This window comes from Leopardus geoffroyi, chromosome B4 (genome assembly GCF_018350155.1).
Source record: "Leopardus geoffroyi isolate Oge1 chromosome B4, O.geoffroyi_Oge1_pat1.0, whole genome shotgun sequence".
Classification (NCBI taxonomy): domain Eukaryota; kingdom Metazoa; phylum Chordata; class Mammalia; order Carnivora; family Felidae; genus Leopardus; species Leopardus geoffroyi.
This window is the reverse complement of record NC_059341.1, coordinates 29,856,253-29,876,915: the sequence shown is the minus strand read 5'-3', so window position 1 is coordinate 29,876,915 and position 20,663 is coordinate 29,856,253. Positions and strand designations below refer to the sequence as shown.

The window sequence follows — 20,663 nt, the reverse complement described above, 5'->3', positions numbered from 1 at the left end:
TTTCCTCCCTGAGTTCTCTATGCTTTTCCTCTAGTTTTGTTCTTAACTGTTTTTGACTGATTGCTAGAAGACCTATTTGAGATTTTCTAAGTCTCTTCAAGAACATAATGAATTCATCTAGATTTTCTCCTGGAAGATTCTTCACTTCCTTTAACTTTTTCTTCTGTAGAAGTTTTTCCTGAATAAGTTCCATGCCCTTACCTGCCCCCCCCCTCCCCCCGCCAGCTGATTTATCTTTGAGGCTCTTTATATGCCAACATGCAGTATATCCATTCTTTATTTTTCCTGTGCACTTGTGGACTGGGTGGTAGGTGATGGTGATCTATCTTCCATATTCATGTTGCCTTGGAGAAGGTGGGTAGAGTACTTACTAGTAATGAATTTTGCTTCAGTCTGTTCAGTTACTGTCATTTTCTTAAAGCGTCTAGTCCCGTCATGAGCCGTTCTCAGGTTTCAAATCATTTTGTGAGCCTGTAGCTTTGGAGCAGACTAACCTTTGTTGTTGGAGCTCATTATCTTCAGGTTGATGCCACCTTTGGGTAAGAAGGGGTCAGTGCTCATAAAAAGCACTCCTTTATTCTGGGCGGGAATAGTGAATTATAGAAAGGTTTCTAGTTGAGACTACTGTTCTATTTCTCCGCATTAGGCAGAAAAAGACTTCTAGTGAGGTATTAGTTGCATCTTCACATTGGAGTTTTTAGCCTTTTTCCTATTTTCTCTCTCTTTCTTTTTTTCTTTTTTATCCTTTCTGCTAAGTTTTTGTTGATCATTAATTTTGGCTTATTGTTTGGGTCATAAACACTTTCATAGTCACCAGCACATACATCTTCCTGCCAGACAAAGGGAATTAAAATGTTGACTTTCAGTGTTCTTCTTGTAGGGGAAAGATGCTCTTGCCTCGGAGGAATGCGTCCTCCCTCTCACCCTGAAATTTGATGGAATAGAAATCAGTAGCATTTCTGAGCACCTTCCATGTGGACTTCCCCATCTGTCTGCTCTCTGGGGAGAAGTGGGAAGAGCTGTATGTGAATTCTCTGAGGCTTGCAGTTTGGCTCTGTGTTGTTTTTATGGTCTACATTGATATTTAATACTATTCTTTTAGAATATTTTAGATTTTAGAAAAATCTAGAGTTAGATTTTAGAAAAATATTTATTTTTTCCCTTTTAAAAAGCAGATACAGAAAATAATGATGGTGGGAGAGACTTGATGAATACAACTTTCTTATATTTTTAGGAGAGATTTATGATATACCTTAATGTAGGTATCCTCATCTTTTCTACCATTAAGGGGAAAAGATTTTAAAATGTTATGACATAGGGGCGCCTAGGTGACTTAGTTTGTTGAGCGTCCTACTCTTGATTTTGGCTCAGGTTATAATCTCACCAATCTCATGGTTTGTGGGACCGATCCCTGTGTCGAGGCCCATGTTGGGTTCTGTGCTGACAGCAGAGCCTGCTTGGGACTCACCCTCTGCCTCTCCCTGGCTCACATGTGTGCTTTCTCTCTTTCAATACATAAACAAAAAATTAGGACATAAAAAAGGAAGTAAGTTCTATTGTCTGAAAGAGCATTTGAAAAGTGAAAACCCTTAACTTTTTTTTTAAGTTTTATTTATTTATTTTGAGAGAGTGCATATGTAGGGGAGGGGCAGAGAGAGAGAGAGGGAGAGAATCCCAGCAGACTGTGCATTCAGTGTGGAGCTTGAAGTGAGGCTCGAACTCCCCAACTGTGAGATTAACCAACTGAGCCACCCAAGCACCCCACCCTTAACTTTTCTTATTAGAAACCTACTTATATTGAAAGCTTGAGCTTTTGAATCAGACCTAGGTTCATATTCCAGCTGTGTCTAGCTTTATCTGGTATAGTAGATATGTAATAAATACTTGCTGACTTGAATTTAATTGGTTGTATTGAATAAAAATGTACCCTTTGCAAATATTTGATAGGAAGAAATCTTTTGTGGATGACTTCTTTTTGTACTAGTTGGCTTTGGGCACCTTATTTTAAAACTTGAAATAACTGTAACTCACCATATTTTTAAAAGTAATTTTTCTATAAAATGTAATTGTTTAATTTCTATAAATTTAGTACATAAAAAGTTACTGAAGATGTTATATGTAAATATAAATGCCAAATGAGTTATTTGTGACAATGTTAAAAACATTAAGTATATATTTAGAAGTTTGAATAGAACATAAAATCACACTTAATTTGGTGGATAAAGGTGAGTTTAGAGTGGAGATTAAAATAATTATGTGCAGTTTTTGACAATGTATGTAGTTCAGGCTATTAACCACGAAAATGTTATTGTTTGGGGGAGATGTTTAAGATGATTTATTGTTTAAGGAATGAATTATGAGATAACTTTGCTACAAATTACCCTAAATCATCAAAACTCAGTGTATTGTGTTATTCTTGTCTGTGCCTGCTGTATATCTACTCTGGCCCTGTAAATGGACAAATAGATCTTCCTTTTGTGGAACTACAAACAGGACTACAAACAGGACTACAAACAGTCCATGAATGAAATCCCACTGGTGTAGAGCATTCAGATTCATGTTTCTACTGGTAAGATGTCTTTTCAGGGAAGTTTCCTTCTTTCAGCCTCTCCTAGGTTTGCTTCTCCTTGACAGAAGCCTCAAGTCTTCTATTTGTATTAGGTATGTTCTCTCCTACCCTGATCTTGTGTAAGGTAATCTGTGATACTGATGTTCATAAATAACCTGTATTTTGCCTAATGTAATATAAAACATTGAGATTTTGCTGCTTTTATTATTTTACATATAAATTGTTAGGAATCCAAGTGTTAGAACGTGTATTTAGTAGAATAATCCTTAGATGTGGAACCTAAAATAAGTCATCTAGTTATATTTAATTAATATGATAATTAGTATCTAATATTAAAGCATCTGATTAAACCTTATTGTTAAACAGCATAGAAAGGTTTTGATATGTCTCTGGATATAATAATGAACATTTATCTGTTCTTGGCAGTCGTGTTATTTCTAACCCTTATCCTTTCTTCCAAATCTTGTTTCCCCCCAATGTGGATCAGTCAAAATTTTTCTGGTTATAATTATGAATGAAAAAAAGCAAAATCTTCAAACATAGTTCAGAAATTTGGAGCTAGGCATTCTGTCCATTCTCTTAACTCTGTGCTAGCCTGTTACTGAATTGCTGGGCCTAACACACTCCTTGCCCTCCTTAAGCTTAACTGGTTTGGGTTTTGTTTTTGGTTTTTGGGTACCTCAATATTTTCAGTTACCTTTACCTTTAGTTTCTTTACTAAATATGAAGATACTGCACTTCATACAAAGAACGCCAAGCACTGACTTCCAGGAGATGGCTATTTATGAGACAGGTTAGCTTCACACAGCTAGTAGATGGATAAGAGCTACATGTACCTTAAATACTAAATTACAGTGTTGTTTTTTTTTTTTTAATTTATTTATTTATTTTGAGAGAGAGTGCACGTGTGTGCCAGTTGGGGAGGGAAGGAGAGGGGGAGAAAGGGAATTCCAAGCAGGCTGTGTGCTGTCAGTGCAGAGCCCTATTCGGGGCTCGATTGCACAGACCTCAAGATCATGACCTGAGCCAAGCTCAAGACTGATGCTTAACTCACTGAGCCACGTAGGCACCCCTTCAATACTAAATTTTTAAAACAGATTGTTTATATTTGATTTAGTACATGTAAGTGTGTCTGACTTAAAAACCCTCCACAGTTCTTGACATCATCAGGGTCTTCAAGAGTTCATGCAGATAAAACTCACACTCTTTTCTAGCTGTTCTTTTGAGTCTTTCAACTCCAGTGGCCTTTGAGCACTGAATTAGAGACCCCTTCTGTCCTCACCTCCTCCTGGCCTCTTCTCTGATTGCAGCCAGTGCTGCTGGGAACAGTTCGTTTTATGACTCACTTTTGGCTGACTGCAGCATGCCTCAGGTTCCTCTTGGGACCTCCCTTGTCTGTCTGTGGGGTGAGAAGCTGGTGCAGCCTTCTGGGCAGATGCACTGTAGTTCTTGGAAGTGTGGGGGAATTAATACTCCTTGGGGCAAACTTTTACCTGTGGGGACTAGAATTAATTAATGTACTTCTCCACATTGACCCTCTTCTGGACACAGTTTCTGTATGCTTCTCAAAACTTCTCAGCCAGATCAAGCCCCCAGGCACCCCCATGGTAAATAAGTCTCCTGAATTGGCTGTCTCGGTTCACTCTTTTTAGTATCTGTGTCTTTCCCTGGGGTCACCTCGGTAATAATAATCGCCTGCACTCCTGTTTTTGTCTCGACCTCTACTTTCAGAAGGAACTCTGGCCAAAACAATTGCCCAAAGCTGTAGCATCACTTAGACCTTTTTACCTAAGACTGCCTGTCTCTGAAATGATAAACCTGTCCTTATTTTCTAGCTCTCTTCCCTCCCCTGTTTACATGAGCCCCTTTTCTCTCACCTACCTGTTGTGCTCTTTGTTGTTAACTCTTTGTCAGCAACGCCAAGGCCTCCTCAGTGCCTGCCCTTGTTCTGTAAACCAATGGATTAATGCGGTGATTTCAAAGTGAAGTCTGAGAACCCAAGGGAAGTAGTCTCAGTGATTTGAGCTGTAAGAATTTGTAAAACAATGTTGTGCTTTTGTGCTAATAATTGTAACAGTATGCAACCAACATCTGGATTATCTGGTTGACTACCTTGTAACAGAGTAATTATTATTTTAGTGCCTAGTTTGTATTTGCATATGTAAATGTTGGTTCATAATGTGTGAGAGCCAGGACTACGAAGCATTTTATATCTAGCTTTAAGTTGGCTGTATATACTTAAATGAATTGAAAATTGGTATCACTAGGGTGTCTACAGTAACTATTTTCTATTTAGAGAGGATCTGCACATTAATTCTGAGAACTCTTCTGGGCTTCTGAGTAATGTCAGAGAAAAATGTCATACAATTTAATATAGTTCTGCAAAACTTTTTGAGCATTGACTTTGTGCCAGGTGCTTCTAGGTACTAAAGCTGAATAAGACACACCAAGCCTCTGTCTTGGAGCCCGGAGCCCATCAGGAAAGATGGGTGTGAGCAGGTAGTTTCGAGTGTTGCAGATGGGCCTTTGTAAGTCAGGGCCCTCAGCTCTGTGATGCTGCTATACGCATTCCTAGTGTCCTCCAGCCTTCAGCCCCACCTACTCCTGCCCTGCCCCTCCTGCAGAAGGGACCTAGGCTGCCCTGCTCTGCACTGACTGAAAGAAGCCCCTCTCCTTGGGCTCCTACACTCACCCGCACTCTGGATGCTCGCCCTCTCTGTGCCTTGGAGGCTCACCCTCTCCACACCATCAGTTACCCTCTCCTGTGTCTTCACCTCTCCAGCTCACCTCTTTTCTGGAGTGTTCTTTCCTTCAAAGTCTCCTCTGTTTCCTAGTTTCAGTTGTGCCTCTATGCCATCATCCACTGTTGGGTAATCATCTCTGACCCTGACCTACCTCCTGAGATGAGGATCTGTGTCTTAACTTCCCCGTAGGTGTCGTCCTCCCTTGCTTCCCCTTAGGCTTCTCACGTTTTGCAGATCTGTAGCTAAGACATTATTTGCTCCTCTAACTTCATTCTCCTTCTGCCTTCTTTGTTCAAAAATGGTGATTCTTTTCTTTCTCACACTTCCTTTTCTAGGCAACTGTCAGGCCCCACTGGGCTACGTCCTAATTGCACGTTTGTCTTCTTGTTCATCACTACCGTGAGTTCATTTAGGCCCAACCTCAGCAGTGAGAGCGGTGCCCATTTGTAGCTCTTGTCTTGACCCTCCTCCCCTCCCTCGCTGATTTTCTGCCATGAGTGTGTTGTGTGTGTGTGTGTGTGTGTGTGTGTGTGTGTGTGTGTGAGTGTATGTGTGTGGCATGTGCTGCTCCATCCTGTGGTGTCTCCCTGCTGTGTATCGGGTAGTATCTCAACTGGGCATGGCTGGCTGGCTGCAACCTAACTCCTCCTGCCTTGCTGTCTTCGGTTTCTCTTTTTCCCATCTCACAACTTAAGTTTCAGAAATGCATAAGTATGTTAAGATTCTTTTTGGCCTTTATGATTTTTTAAGATTTTAACATATGTACTTTAGAAAATTACAGGGATAAAAATATTCCTTCCCACAGACTAGATTTAGCTTACAAATAACATATAGATACATGTTTTCTAGTCTTTCTTCTGTAAAGCTAGAGCGAGACAATCCCAGTTGGGTGGTGAGGGTTGGGGAGTCACCCAAACATGTATGTTTAGAAATAAGATTGGAAAGAAGTTATCTAATTCTTCTCGGGACTCCATGACTTTGCACGTACTAACCTCTTGCCTAAAACACTTCTCTCCATTTGCCTGCCTGGTTCCCGTATGTCTGCAATTCTAGTGTTGCCAAACTCATGAAGCCACTGAACGTGGCTAGGCAGATTTTGGTGTCCTCAGTGCACTTTGTCCTTATTTTCATTACAGAAACCATCATATCATATTGTAATCATTTGTATTTTTGTCTTGGAATGGAAAATTCCTGAGACAGCAAATTTTGTATCTCCATATATGGCACAAAACCGGACATAGTTGGCAGAGGAGGAACTTCCAGAGCAGTGGGGGAGAAACCAGGAGAGCCTGAGGACTAGAGTGCATTAAGAAAGAATGGCGATGTGTATTAAGTGCTTTGTGTGAATTTTGTGGGTGGCAAACTGATGTATCTTGCAGAATACGTATTATAGGCAGTCAAGACATTTTTGAATGAATGAATGAATGAATGCAGACAATAAGATAAGGCCTGGAGGGTTCTCTTTTGCAAGAGCAGTTTCACATGCATGGTAGGAAATGGACACCAATTACAGCTGGTTGAGGAGGGAGTAGGGGATTACAGAATGGAGAACAGTATAGACAACTATTTCTAGACCTTTGATTTCAAACAGGAGACAAAAGATAGGATCAGGATAATGCCTGGAGGCATCTCTCCCTGTTGGCCCCTCATACTGAACTGTTCTGCATGGAATGCCTTTGGTAGGAAACTCCTTTGCTTGGGAATCAGTGGAGCACAAGCCTCACCTACCGAGCTTGTGGTTTTAGGCCCTAGTGGGCATCCAGGTAAATCCGAAGTGGATACTTACAAGACCACACTTGGAGAAGTGCTTCCTGAGGAGGTTCTGAAATGCTGCAGGAAGCTCTTGGGGTGTCCTTCTTCTCCCCACCCATGCAGGAGTATCTAGTACCTTCAAGAGCTGGATTGACGGGGAGGCTGCTGAATCTTCTGTGCCATTTCCTCCGCATGTCCTGCTCTCTGTGGCGCACTTTCCTCCTGGCCACTTCTAACCCGGTCTCTTCTCAGCCTTGTCTTCACTGCTCTTTACTCTTCATTGCTGCCTTCTTCTGTCTCCAGTGGCTTCTCTGTTTCCTTGAGGGAAAGACTGGCCTTTTACAGGCATAACCAGCCAATGACAGTGCCTCTCCGTGTCTTGTGAGTGTGCTGACCAGTCACAGGAGAGTTGACAAGTGTCCTTGAAACTGTTCTCAGCTCCTGTCCTGTTCTCTCAGCTGCTCTTCAACACTAAAGCCTTGTTCTGCCTTCTGGGTCTGGAGCTCTTCCAGAAGGCTGATCTCTGGCTTGTCAAGGTTTGCAGAAGGAAAAGGACAGGGTGGTTAAAGTAATATTTTAAAGGTACATAGCATAAGGTTGCGAGGCTGACTAATAATAGAATGTTTCTGTGACCTAGTAACTTTAGCTTAGTGGTAACCCTCTGAATTGTGTAATATTTTAAAAGGTTTTTCAAAGCAGTCTAGTGGTCATGAAGTAGCCTGAGGAATATCCTGAGGAAACACATATCAGCCCATATATGGAACAAATATTTGTTATGTTCTCTTTGTGTAGAAACTGCCCAGATGGTCCATTCATCACAGTCTTAATGTTCCAGGCCCTTTTGTCATAACTTTGGAATTGATAACATTATGCAAATTGCTTAGAATTTTAGTCTATGTGGATTTATGGCACTTATGTGCCTGTTGGATAGGCCATAGAAGGCAAACTGTAGGCATGGCCTGTTTCCATGACACTCTGCCTCTGTCAGTCTTTCGGATACAGTTACAAGTAATATGTAAGCAAAACCATAAGCTCGTGGCACAGCAGAACTTTCTGGTCTGAGCAGTGTAGAGTATGTAGCTACGCAAGTTATTCTTACTGCTCTTCTCTGGGAAGCCAACAGAGAAAGCTTAAACAGCATTTAACAGCAGAAGAGGCACAGGAATCCTGGGGTGCTCTGAGCACAATTTTGAACCACTCTCCCAGAGCAGTGGGAATAGCATCCTAGAATAGAAGCTTTTGAAGCTAGAGGTTTTTTTAAGAAATGTTTTTCCTACTAAAGGAAATTTACCAAGACAGAAGAAAATCTAACACAGTTACGCAGCCATAATTGTTTTTATGAAGAAAGTGAAAAGAAGAAAACACTATGACAGTTTTAAGACAAAGAAACTTATTATTTTTATGTGTATGTACTTTATGTTTGTACACGGTAATTTTTACATACATGTCATCTGAATATGTACTTTACATTCAAAATCATTTTAAAAACATTTTTGGTCTATACTGTATTTGGTTTTTGTATTCTTGTGGGAGAGGCAGATATTCATGCATAATTGGCTCCTGGTCCAAGAACAGTAAACAGTTAAAGGATAGGGTTAGTGACCTGTGGCGAGACCCATCTTTGACCAGCTCTGCTAAAGTGTAGATTAATATTATGAAAATGGAAAATAGTCCTATACCTAATGGGTGCAGGTTGGGATAATTCTGAATAATATACAGGATAATACTTAATTTTTCTTTGGAGATTCTGGGAGACATTTAAGCCTCTGTCAGGTCTTCTTAAGCTACCCTCCTGAACTTTTTCTTTTTAGGTCTCATTTGTAGATCTAGAAATTACAGGGAATTGAATGGAATATTTCACTAATCCCATGCATAGAAGTTGATTTTATTTAAAAAGATAACTAATTCTAGGAGATCAGACTCAAAAATTAAGTCAGGCCTTCCTTGTATAGGATGTTGGTCTTAGCCTGAGGAGAAATGGAAATTATTGAAAAGTTGTAATCAAGGGGGTGAACTGTGAGGATTTCGACAGGTTCACTCAAAATTCAGTATTGAGGTAACGGAGGCATCTGGATGTGGCTGGCTGTGTGGCCCCCAGAGGAGCCACAGAGGGTAATAGGCATAGAGAGAGATTCCGTGGAACAAAGACTGTTAATAGCTTTTATGGTGTTAGCAAATACTTGGCACTTTTTTGAGCACTGTTAATTAGATGTTAAAATATATTTGATAGGGAGAAAGGCAAGAATGGATTCAGGGATCTGGCACGGAAACTATTGTAGAGTAAGTAAAAGATAAGGTAACTGGGAAGGGGAGGTGGTGGGAAAAAGGATATAAAGAAGGATGGCAGAAGAAATGGTCTGAGAGGTATTATGTTTATGAAATCAACAGAAGATAAGATGACTGGGAATGTTTTGTGTTTAACGTGTTATCTTTTTTGTTATTTTCTTAATATTTAGCCATGTACATTTTGTATTTCAGATGAATTTACAACTGATTTTCTGGATTGGACTGATCAGTTCAATTTGCTGTGTGTTTGGCCAAGCAGGTAAAAAAAAAAAAAAAAAAAAAAGTTTTCTGGTTGTCTTTTCGTTTCAGTGTCTTGTATTACTTCTTGATCAGTTAGATTCCATCATGCTGCTCCTTATGAAAGCCCTGCAGCGCCCCATCTCACTCAGGGTGACAGGCAGTGTTCTCACAGGGGCCTGCAAGGCCCTTCGGCATCCGGCTCCTCTCGCCGCTACCACCCAGAATAGAGATAAGGCCAGTGGCTAAGGAAATGCCGAAGCGACAGGAATACAGTACGCTGCAGACAGGTCTTTTAAGATTGTAACAGAGTTTTAAGTGAGCAGAGAGAAAGCAAAGGTGTGTAATGTATTAGAAGAAAATAAAGTAAATGTGTAGGATGATGGATTATGAACAAGCCATTACTATCACAACTGACGTTCTAGATGTTCTCCCTCTTTGATCATAAAATCTTGGCAAAATGTTGGCATTATCTAGAAGATGAATAAAAAGTAAAGCTGAAAATGCATTTAATCCTCTTACAAACCATGGTGCACCCACCTCTGGAATAATGGATGTGTAGTTCCCTCCTCCAAATCTCAAAACATACATTACATGTGACATTTATTTGATGTTAGGACAGGAAGGAGTTACTACATGGAAAAATGAAGGAAGAAACTTTAAAGGAAATTATTGATAATGTTGATTTACTTAAAACCAACAACAACATAAAATCTCAAAGTGTGTAGATGTCAGAACACCATCATCTTCTCAACAAGATGAGAAACTCAATAAAGGTTTAATTTCATTAGCATGTATAGAGACCTAATAAAAACAGATGAATGCCATAGAGGAATCATTTGCAAACAAAATTTACAAAACAAGCGGTCAGTAAAATATGGTAAGAATGAAACCTTAAATAAGTGACAAGTGAATTGATACTCTAATTTATATGGGTTAAGTGAGTAAAAGATTTTTTATATTAAAAAAGTACTTGGAGGCACCTGGGTGGTTCAGTCGGTTGAGCAGCCGATTTAGGCTCAAGTCATGACCTTTTGGTTCATGAGTTTGAGTCTCTCATCAGGCTCTTTGATGACAGCTTGGAGCCTGGAGCCTGCTTCGGATTCTGTGTCTCCTTCTCTCTCTGCTCCTCCCTGCTCCTGCACACTCTTTCTCTCTGTCTCTGAAAAACCTAAGTAAACATTAAAAACGATTTTTTAAAAAAGTACTTGGTGCTTGCTGAAGGTTTGGTGAACATGGTATTTTGTATACTGTTTGTGGGATTATAAATTTAAATATTACTTTTGGATAGAAGTTAGTGTATATTAAGAATATTAGGGGCACCTGCGTGGCTCAGTCGGTTGAGTGGCCGACTTCGGCTCAGGTATGATCTCGCGGTCCGTGAGTTCGGGCCCCGCGTCGGGCTCTGTGCTGGCAGCTCAGAGCCTGGAGCCTGTTTCAGATTCTGTGTCTCCCTCTCTCTGACCCTCCCCATTCATGCTCTGTCTCTCTCTGTCTCAAAATAAATAAACGTTAAAAAAAAAAAAAAAAAGAATATTAAAAACATTAATAGTTTTCCACTCAGTGTTTCTATTGTTTTTCATCTGTGATAAGGAAATCATTCGAGTTTTACATTGTGAGAATGGTCACCACAGTGGGTACATATATGTGCATGTATGTTTATATTTGTGTTTGGAGAATTTGTGTGTGCACGTGAGCAAGTGTGTGAATGATGCACTTATGCAATTGAAAAAAATCTAAATTTGTCCAACATTAAATAGGGTACATTAATATAGTGTAATATATAACCATTAAAAGGCATATTTTTGAAGATTTTTTTTTTTTTAAGTTTAATTATTTTGAGAGAGAACATGAGTACCAGAGCGGGGTAGAAGCAGAGAGAGAGGAGAGAGAGAATCCCAAGCAGGCCCCATGCTGTCAGTGCAGAGCCCATCATAGGGCTCAATCTTACGAACTATGAGATCATGACCTGAGCCAAAATCAACAGGTGGACACTTAACCGACTGAGCCACCCAGGCTTCCAGTTCCAAAGAACTGGAAATGAAACAGGATAAAGTATAAAAAGTAGTATGCAAAATATATATTCTCTGTATAAATAATGTCTCTGTGTGGTTCCTTGCTATTTTTTTTTTTTTTTAATCTGTCTTTATAGAAAAAAGACTGGAAAGAAATACACAAAAGTGTTAACAGTAGTTATCTCTTAGGGAGTGGATTATGGGTGATTTTTTTGTTTTTTATGCTTTTATATATTTTCCAAATTTTCTATTATGGGTATATGTTAGGTTTATAATTAGAGAATACACATTGGAGACAGACCATGTTAGTGCTTACCACATGAAAGGCATGCTGATCCTTAGGTAGGTTCAAAGAAATGTGAGACATACTTTGGACATAGAGCTTGAAAAATCATGAGATTGTGGACTGGATGAATTGGGCTTTTCAAGTATTTACATACTAAAAATAAAAGGAAAGCAGTTGCAGATGCTTCTGGAGGTGTGGATATGGAAGTATGAGTTAATTGAAAATAAATAATATTTTACCCAGTTGTAAGAAAACTGACAATTACAACCATCAAACAATAGATCCAGAAATTATGCCTTTGAGGCAAAGAATAAGCGTATAGATTACTGGTACGTAGTCTGCTATAGAAGACAAGAAAAAGATCACTATTTTTTCATGGGTCTCTATGCCAAGGTAATCTGAAATCACCAGTCTTCGGAGTACATCTGGATCAGTTCAGTAACTATTATGTAACATAACATAACGTAATGTAACGTAACATGATGTGATATGATATGATATAATATAATATAATATATAGTATTATGTGTAACAATATATGACATATTTTGTTATTCATATTTAACGTTTATATATGTTGCATTTTAATCATTTTTCATTATTTTCTCTCTTGAAACTTCAAGTAAAGTTGTCTGTTCTTTGATTCTCCTGACAGATGAAAATAGATGTTTAAAAGCAAATGCCAAATCCTGTGGAGAATGTATACAAGCAGGGCCAAATTGTGGATGGTGTGTAAATTCAGTAAGTAAGATTGCTCAAGGCATTTACTCTCTAGTCATTTACTGTTGCCCAATTTTGTACCCTCACGAAATGTTAGATATGATTTTCACTTAAATCAGTGTTTATCGAATAAGTATCAATTCTGTGTCTAACACTATGTGATGGTCTGGAGGTGTGCTATTTATTTAAACACAGTAGCCACTAGGCACATGTAGCTATTGAGCACTTTAAATATGCTCCAAGATGTTCCAAACTGAGAATTACTGTAAGCCCCAGATACATCCCAAAGTTTGAAGACTTAATGATTAAAAAAACCATTAATAATGTTGAAATGATAATATTTTGCATATATTGTTAAAATTCGTTTCCTGTTTCTTTTTATTTTTTTCTTTTTGTGTGGCTATTAGATAATTTTAAAGTACATTGGTAGCTCGCCTTTGTGGCATGCATTATATTTCTGTTGAATAGCCTCCCATAAATCCCTAGCCATTTAATTTGATTGTTGTAGATTTTTCTCTTTTTTTGACAGGAGAGGTAGAAATTAACCTTCCTAATTATATTTGAGTTAAAACTAAAATAGAATTGATTTGCATCCTAATAAAAGCCCATTGAGGTTAGGGTTTAAATTTTATTCAGTGGTCATCTCTGTACATTGCTTACTTGATACCTTTCACAAAGCTTACTAATGTTAAATGAAAAAGTAAATATGAATGAATGAATCAAAACAGAATAAAGGGAAGTCATTTTGAGGATTTATAATTTATTCACAGGGTAAGTAATATCAGAAGGTCAAAGGTTAATTGCTTGATTTTAGTCAGACATTTGACCCCACACATTTCAACTGCCTGTTTCTAGCTGTACGTAACTGGTCAAATATCAGATATTTTGTATGGTTTAACCATATGAAAGGGAAAATCAGAGGTTTTTGTTTTGCTATTTCAAAGTTTTCCTAGTGAAACTTCTGTTCTCATAAAAATGGTATTCTGGAATTCAGTTGGAGACAGTGGAAGAAATAGGGAGTGCTCTGAGTTTTGTCTCAGGCAAGGCTTACTTGCCAAACTGTTCTTAAGCCTTTGATATTTGTGGCATAATTCTTAAATTATTAAAGGGTATTTCAGAATGTGTTTAGTGAAACTTTGAGTGTTACAGTCTTAAGTTTTCCACGCTAGGCTCCTGTGCTTTGGTAGTATTTTAGGTTTGATAATACAAGAAAGTAGTTCAGCTTTGAATTATCTGACCTTTGGTATTCCCTTCCAGGTGTTTTTCTAGTTACATAAATGCTCTTTATGTAACTGATCAAAAAAAAGTGATCAAAACCATTGTATATTCTTTGTATTTAAATATCCTCATTACACAGCACTGTGAAATTTGTAGATAGTAAACAAATACCATATGAAATTGAAGATAAAGTGACCCAAAATAAAAGGCATTTCCTCATTTTCCCAGTGTCAAAATTAAAAAACAAAAAAAACCCACTCTGGCCTAGTACAACTATATACAATTTTTAGGGATATATGTGAAATACTCAAATGTCTATTATAATAATTGATTGTTATAGGTACACATTTTGAAGTGACACATACCCACCCATACACTAAAGTCATTGTTTTTCTCCTCTCTCAGATTTCATGAAAAATTTTTATTCAGAGATTTTACGTGCATCTTAACAGCAGTGTTTTTGCTTTCACTGAGATACTTCTTCAGTCATCTGATAATATTTTTATTTCCATCTAATTTGTTTGAGGTATAACACATTTTGAGGTCATATCACTACTGGAAATTTTACCCCAAGCCATAAGTACCATTTATATACCATTCAGACCTTTTTTATTTTTATTCTTTTAAAATGCACTCTGTGGAAATATATTCATGACCTTGTCAGGTAATCAAATTTTACTGTGATTATTGTTTTGTATTGTCACATAATCACTACCGTGATTATTGTTTTTAAAAATAAATTTTAAAAGACTTATTTAAAATACTAGCCAATACTTGAAATTTTTTCAAACCTCGAGGAATACTTAACTAATTCTGTGTTAAGTTTCTTGGTCTCCTTTTTAAAAATTGTATCATTAATTGAGACGTCTTCAGGCTAATGAGAGACTTATATAAGATTTTTCTAAGGGAAATTTTGGGGAAAAAATACTTGTCCAGTATTTGGGTATATACATTATTAGTGGCCATTAAGCATTCTGAATAAGTGATTTCACTGAAGAAATTCCTTTGATTAAATACTTATAATTTTTTTTTTTTTTTAATTTTTTTTTTTTTTTTTCAACGTTTATTTTTTTTATTTATTTTTGGGACAGAGAGAGACAGAGCATGAACGGGGGAGGGGCAGAGAGAGAGGGAGACACAGAATCGGAAACAGGCTCCAGGCTCTGAGCCATCAGCCCAGAGCCCGACGCGGGGCTCGAACTCACGGACCGCGAGATCGTGACCTGGCTGAAGTCGGACGCTTAACCGACTGCGCCACCCAGGCGCCCCAAAATACTTATAATTTGAAAGTGGGACAGTTAAAATGTACATTTAGGTCAGTCCTAAATATTACCAAAGTAATAAATTATTAATAATATATTAACAAAGGTATTACTTTCCTAGAGAATGAGTTTGTTTGTTTTTAAACAAGAGCATATGATTTGGTTGAAGAGGGTATTTTGTTTAAAAACCAAAAATGAAGTGTGTTAGTTGTGTCACTTGATTTTTGCATTTAAATATTGCATGTTTGCAATTATGATTAAACAGAATATTTGGCTATTATACTTACTATTTATACCTATATTTTGTATGTCACTTAGACATTTTTACAAGAAGGAATGCCTACGTCTGCGCGATGTGATGATTTAGAAGCTTTGAAAAAGAAGGGTTGCCATCCAGATGACATAGAAAATCCCAGAGGCTCCAAAGATGTAAAGAAAAATAAAAATGTAACGAACCGTAGCAAAGGAACGGCAGAGAAGCTCCAGCCGGAAGATATTACTCAAATCCAGCCTCAGCAGTTGGTTTTGCAGTTGCGATCAGGTACAGAAATCTAATTGCATGAATACCTTTATTTCAACAGGAGCTTTTTGGCAACTTTATATTTTCCATCAAGGGGTTTTCACATATGGACTGGTACTCACATAGAAATGTGGAATGTGTCAAACTTTAGAAATTTGTAGCAGACATAGCAATCTGCAAGTCACATATACTTGAAATAATAAAGGTTGCCTCATGTTCAAAGCAAATTCTGTTAAAGAGTCAGAAAGTATTATATTTAATGAGTTTTAAAAATAAAAGTATCCATCCTGAGGTATAATTACTTAATATACAGACAACATTCTAACCTGTGTTTTTCCTTGTATTTGTTTAATGTTGTGAAAATAGTAAGTTTTTATGAGAATCTGTGGCAGTCCTGCACCTGAAAAAAGAAAGAAAAAAACAAGCCTTCTTCCTCCACTTCCCAGTTTCCATCCCTTTTCTCTCAACAGAATGGTGCACACTTGTGGTCTCCATGACTTCCCCTCTTGAGCACTTTTCAGTCTGCTTCTCTACCTGTTTTGGCAAAGCTCTACCATCACTTTGAACCACCAAACCTAGTGGATCCCTGTCAGGGCCTTTTTTCTTCTTTTAACCTTTCTGTACCGTTGCTTGAAACTTCTTGAAATGCTCTCCTCTTGGCTTCAGCAGTAGCACTCCTAGTTTTTATCTCTTAACATTACTTTCCAGTCTCCTTTTTGTGTCTTTTTTCTTCCTTCCTCTTTGTAGTGCAGTTAATTGTTGCTTTTCCCTCGTAACTTTAAAGCCATTTGTGTGCTGTAACACAGCCTTTCTCCTAAGCCCCAAACACATTTACTCAGCTGCCTACTAGAATCTGTATAGAGAACATCCACAAGTTAACAAGCAATGAGTTTTCACCCAAACCTTCTCTTTCTTCTGTGTTTTCTAAATGCATTTTACCTTCTGCCTCTTTTATCCCTCCCCTCTTCTTCTTCCTCATGGTTTCAGTTCAGATCTTCATGTCTTCCTCAAGGATTTTTGCAGTAGTTTCTTAACAAGGCTCTTTGTCTCTACAGTTCATTTTTAAAACTTTTTTTTTTGCCAGGTTTTCTGAAGTAAAAATCAGACAATGTTTACTTAACATATAAACAGAGTGCAGAATGTCTTACAACTTCACCCTCTAGAAGTCAGGTATACTCTCTAATGTGCCCTGCCTTACCCACCCCAGTCTAATTTATGCAGTTTCATCTATCTCTTGTCCTTGGTCATAGTTATAAATCTACTGTTTGTCTGTCTCGCCCATGGGAGTATTTTCTTTTTCATCTTGAATGCCCAGTGCTTAGCATGGTAAGTATTTGTTGAATGAAATGGAGTATACACTCATTTAGTTAACCAGTGAAATTCCCAGGTTTTTGTAAAGATTATGGCAGTGGGGTGTCTGGGTGGCTCAGTCGGTTGAGCTTCCGACTTCGGCTCAGGTCATGATCTCATGGTTCGTGAGTTCGAGCCCTGCGTTGGGTTCTGTGCTGACAGCTCGGAGCCTGGAGCCTGCTTCGGATTCTGTGTCTTCCTCTCTCTCTGCCCCTCCCCTGCTCATGCTCTGTCTCTCTCTCTCAAAAATAAACATTCAAAAAAAAATTAAAAAAAAAAAAGATTATGGCAGTAATACATTTCATTTTATAGTGTTTAGTTTTTGAATCCAATTTGGTTTTTCTCATTTGCTTTTGATTGCTGGAAACTAACTTCATTTTCTAATCTCTGTTTAATTAGGGGAGCCGCAGACATTTACATTAAAATTCAAGAGAGCTGAAGACTATCCTATCGATCTCTACTACCTTATGGACCTCTCCTACTCTATGAAAGACGATTTGGAGAATGTCAAAAGTCTTGGAACGGATCTGATGAATGAAATGAGAAGGATTACTTCAGATTTCCGGATTGGTAGGGATATCAAGAAAACTAATAATTTTCATTTGTCTAAGTCTTGGCAATTTTGTTCTTCATCACATACTTATGAAATAAACAGGCCAGTTTTTAGCCTTTTCTTTCTGAGAGGAAACCTATTCTTGTCACATATCTAGTAATCTTTGTCTCTTCTTGTTCCTCTGTTACTTTATGCTACCATGTTACTTAACACACATCATACCACCATAGATCATGAAACAGGGACTTATTCCATTCATGTGTTGTATTATAAACATGTCGAGTGCTCAAATTCTAATTCGTTACTAATTAATGACTACACCTGTCAGTACAGCCTAATCTCATTTTACACCTGGATTTTTTGTGTTAGAATGATCTCCTTTCCAAACTTTATTATTAAAATCTTATTTCTCATTAAAGAAAAAGGTTGACTTCTATGTGGTAACATACTTTATTCTTTTTAATGCAAGCTCATGTCTGTCCATCCATCTATCCTTCTCTCTACATGCATTTTTCCTTCACAGGATTTGGCTCATTTGTGGAGAAGACTGTGATGCCTTACATTAGTACAACACCAGCCAAGCTCAGGAACCCTTGCACAAGTGAACAAAACTGCACCAGCCCATTTAGCTACAAAAATGTTCTCAGTCTTACTGATAAAGGGGAAGTATTTAATGAACTTGTTGGTAAACAGCGCATATCTGGAAATTTGGATTCTCCAGAAGGTGGCTTTGATGCAATCATGCAAGTTGCAGTTTGCGGAGTAAGTGCATTCATTTCCTGCAAAGGGCTGTTGTATGAATTTTAGGTGTGATTTTACTCTCAGTACAGAAACATTAGCTACTTACCAAATCATCCTTCATTATCCCAGAGAAGTACAGAATTGGATCCCTTTAATTCCCTCCAGCTACACAAGTGTTTTGTAAAAGCAATTTAATCATTGCGTCCTTATTTCAACCAGGCAATTACTTCTTTTATACAGGATTTTAAAAGCCAGAATGCTCACCATTTGAAACAGTGGGGCAGTTTAGCTATGCTTGGCTAGCATTCTAGGTGTTTAGAAGAGGCACAGGTGTCCTGACTTTCTGGCTTGTGCCACAGATGGAATTGATCTTGTCCAAGGTATCATCAGGAGAATTAAAAGAGCTCAAATGGAATTGTATCTCCAATACCATTTTCCTTTGATCAGTTTTCTTCTCATTGTCTTTGAAAGATGCCTTCCTGTGTCTTAGTAATTCAAAAAGAACTTTTTAAATTCTGCTTTGTAATCTATATGAACATATATATTTTGAGAAGCCCTACAATATTAATAATTGTATTTATTTTTTGAATTTATTTTTGAGAGATAGAACACATGAGGGGGGGGGAGAGAGAGAGAATCTTAAGCAGGTCCCATGCTCAGCTGGAACCCACTGTGGGGCTCAATCCCACAACTGTGAGATCCTGTGAGCCAAAATCAAGAGTGAATAGGGCGTTTAACTGACTGAGCCACCCAGGCGCCCTTATTAATAATTTTAATTGTAAGGTTTTAGTAAGCTCATCTCCATTAGACTAGTGATAGAATTCTATGACCCATTTAGCAGCTGAAGATTTTGAGATGACATTTTCATGACATGGCTGAAGCTGAAACCAGTAAGCATTGTGAGGTATTAAATAAGATTTGTCTTAAGACCTACTTCTGTCTCATTTTTCCTCTTTTTTTTCCTTATAGTACCCCTGTTCCCTAGAACACTCATATATGTTCCCTGTTCCTTGATTCCTGAAGCTTCCTAATGGTTATTTTTCGGCCAGTTTTTGCTAAGGTGCTATATCTTATATCCAAGATATCCAAGATAATGATATGGTGTAGCAGTATGGTATAGTGTTTAAGAGAATAGACTGTTCGAACGTGGTTTCACATTTTCCCATCGCTACTGATGCTAGACAATTTACTTAGCCACACTCGAGGACTGTATCCTTCTCAGTATGAAGGGACAATAGTAGATATACCTGATAGGACTGTTAGGAAATACAAATACAGTAATCCATATAAAGTGGCAGTAAGCACTCAGCAAATATTAAGTACTGTATTGTTGTTACTTTTGATTTCTCCCTGGGGCAGTTGTAATTTAAAGATGGTCTCGGCTTTTAAAGGGGAAGAAAGATTAATATTCCAGGTAGTGCCTAGCCTGCCACCCTTTCTCACAATCATTTATTTGTGATCCTGTTGGCAGCTCCCTGTGGAGAGAACATTCTTTGGGCTGCCTCCAGCTGTGCCTCAGCCTGTGAGATTAGAGCAAGCCATAGCATCCATGGCCTCTACTGTCTTTCCATGGTTATCATGCTGACTGAGAGTAACTGTTCCACCTACTTCCCTAGATGCAAGAGACACTTGGATTGCCAGCATTAGTAAACTGAATTCATATCTTCAAGGAATTTACAGATTTATGAGGATATATACAAGATGTATTGAGTAAATTTAGGCAAATGTATTTACAAATTTACCATAGAAGAGGATTTCATTGCTGCTTTTTTTTAAATTTTGTTTTTTAAGTAATCTCTACACTCCGCATGGGGCTCGAACTTACAACCCTGAGATCAAGAGTTGCACACTCCACAGGCTGAGCCAGCCAGGTGCCCCTTTATTGCTGCTTTAAATTCTTTGTTGAATAAAGAAGAGAATAAAATAAATGAACAAATAGTACCTATGAGGTAGACTGGATGGAATTAGGTAGGGCAGGTGTTTGGAGAAGATGATTTCTTCTGTAGTTAAAAAAAGGAAGGCCTAATACAGAGGGCAGATAAAGGAGGCATATACTATAGAAGGTGGGAGCAAGGATGGAAGGATGGATGAGAACAAGGCAGCAGCAGTAGGTAAAGGACGGAATGGGCTGAGACATTTCTGTTTCCCCAGCAAATATTCATTAGGTACCTACTGTGTGCCGGGCCCTGTGCTTGCTACTGGAGAAGCAGATGTGCTCCCTGCCCCCCCCCCCCCCATAGAGTTAGCCTACCTTCTAGTGGGGGAGGGAGACGTTGATTTTAAAAGATACAGTTTTTTATTTTTACTATTTTATTTTTTAAATATTTATTTATTTTGAGAGAGCATGCACAAGTTGGGGAGGGGCAAAGAGAGAATCCCAAGTAGGCTCACACTGTCAGTACAGAGCCCG

The 20,663-nt window shown here is 38.2% G+C and overlaps 1 protein-coding gene and 1 long non-coding RNA gene across 5 annotated transcripts in view; one reads left to right on the top strand and one right to left on the bottom strand.

The window, feature by feature from the left end:
- ITGB1 (integrin subunit beta 1) overlaps positions 1-20,663 on the top strand; it is a 53,061-nt gene that overhangs the window by 14,672 nt on the left and 17,726 nt on the right. For all 3 annotated transcript variants that reach the window (XM_045463734.1, XM_045463735.1, XM_045463732.1), the window contains exons 2-6: positions 9,544-9,610; positions 12,545-12,630; positions 15,408-15,630; positions 17,359-17,529; positions 18,036-18,274. In XM_045463734.1, coding sequence (XP_045319690.1) covers positions 9,544-9,610; positions 12,545-12,630; positions 15,408-15,630; positions 17,359-17,529; positions 18,036-18,274 — 786 coding nt within the window. The remainder of the gene's footprint in view (positions 1-9,543; positions 9,611-12,544; positions 12,631-15,407; positions 15,631-17,358; positions 17,530-18,035; positions 18,275-20,663) is intronic.
- LOC123590500 lies at positions 56-7,497 on the bottom strand. Of its 2 annotated transcripts, none has more exons than XR_006708798.1 (3): positions 7,100-7,497; positions 4,451-4,594; positions 56-999 (listed from the first exon to the last, which is right to left on the bottom strand). It is a non-coding gene; the product is annotated as an uncharacterized LOC123590500 (long non-coding RNA). The 2 variants fall into 2 exon arrangements; XR_006708797.1 differs by having other exon boundaries at positions 56-925; positions 7,100-7,495.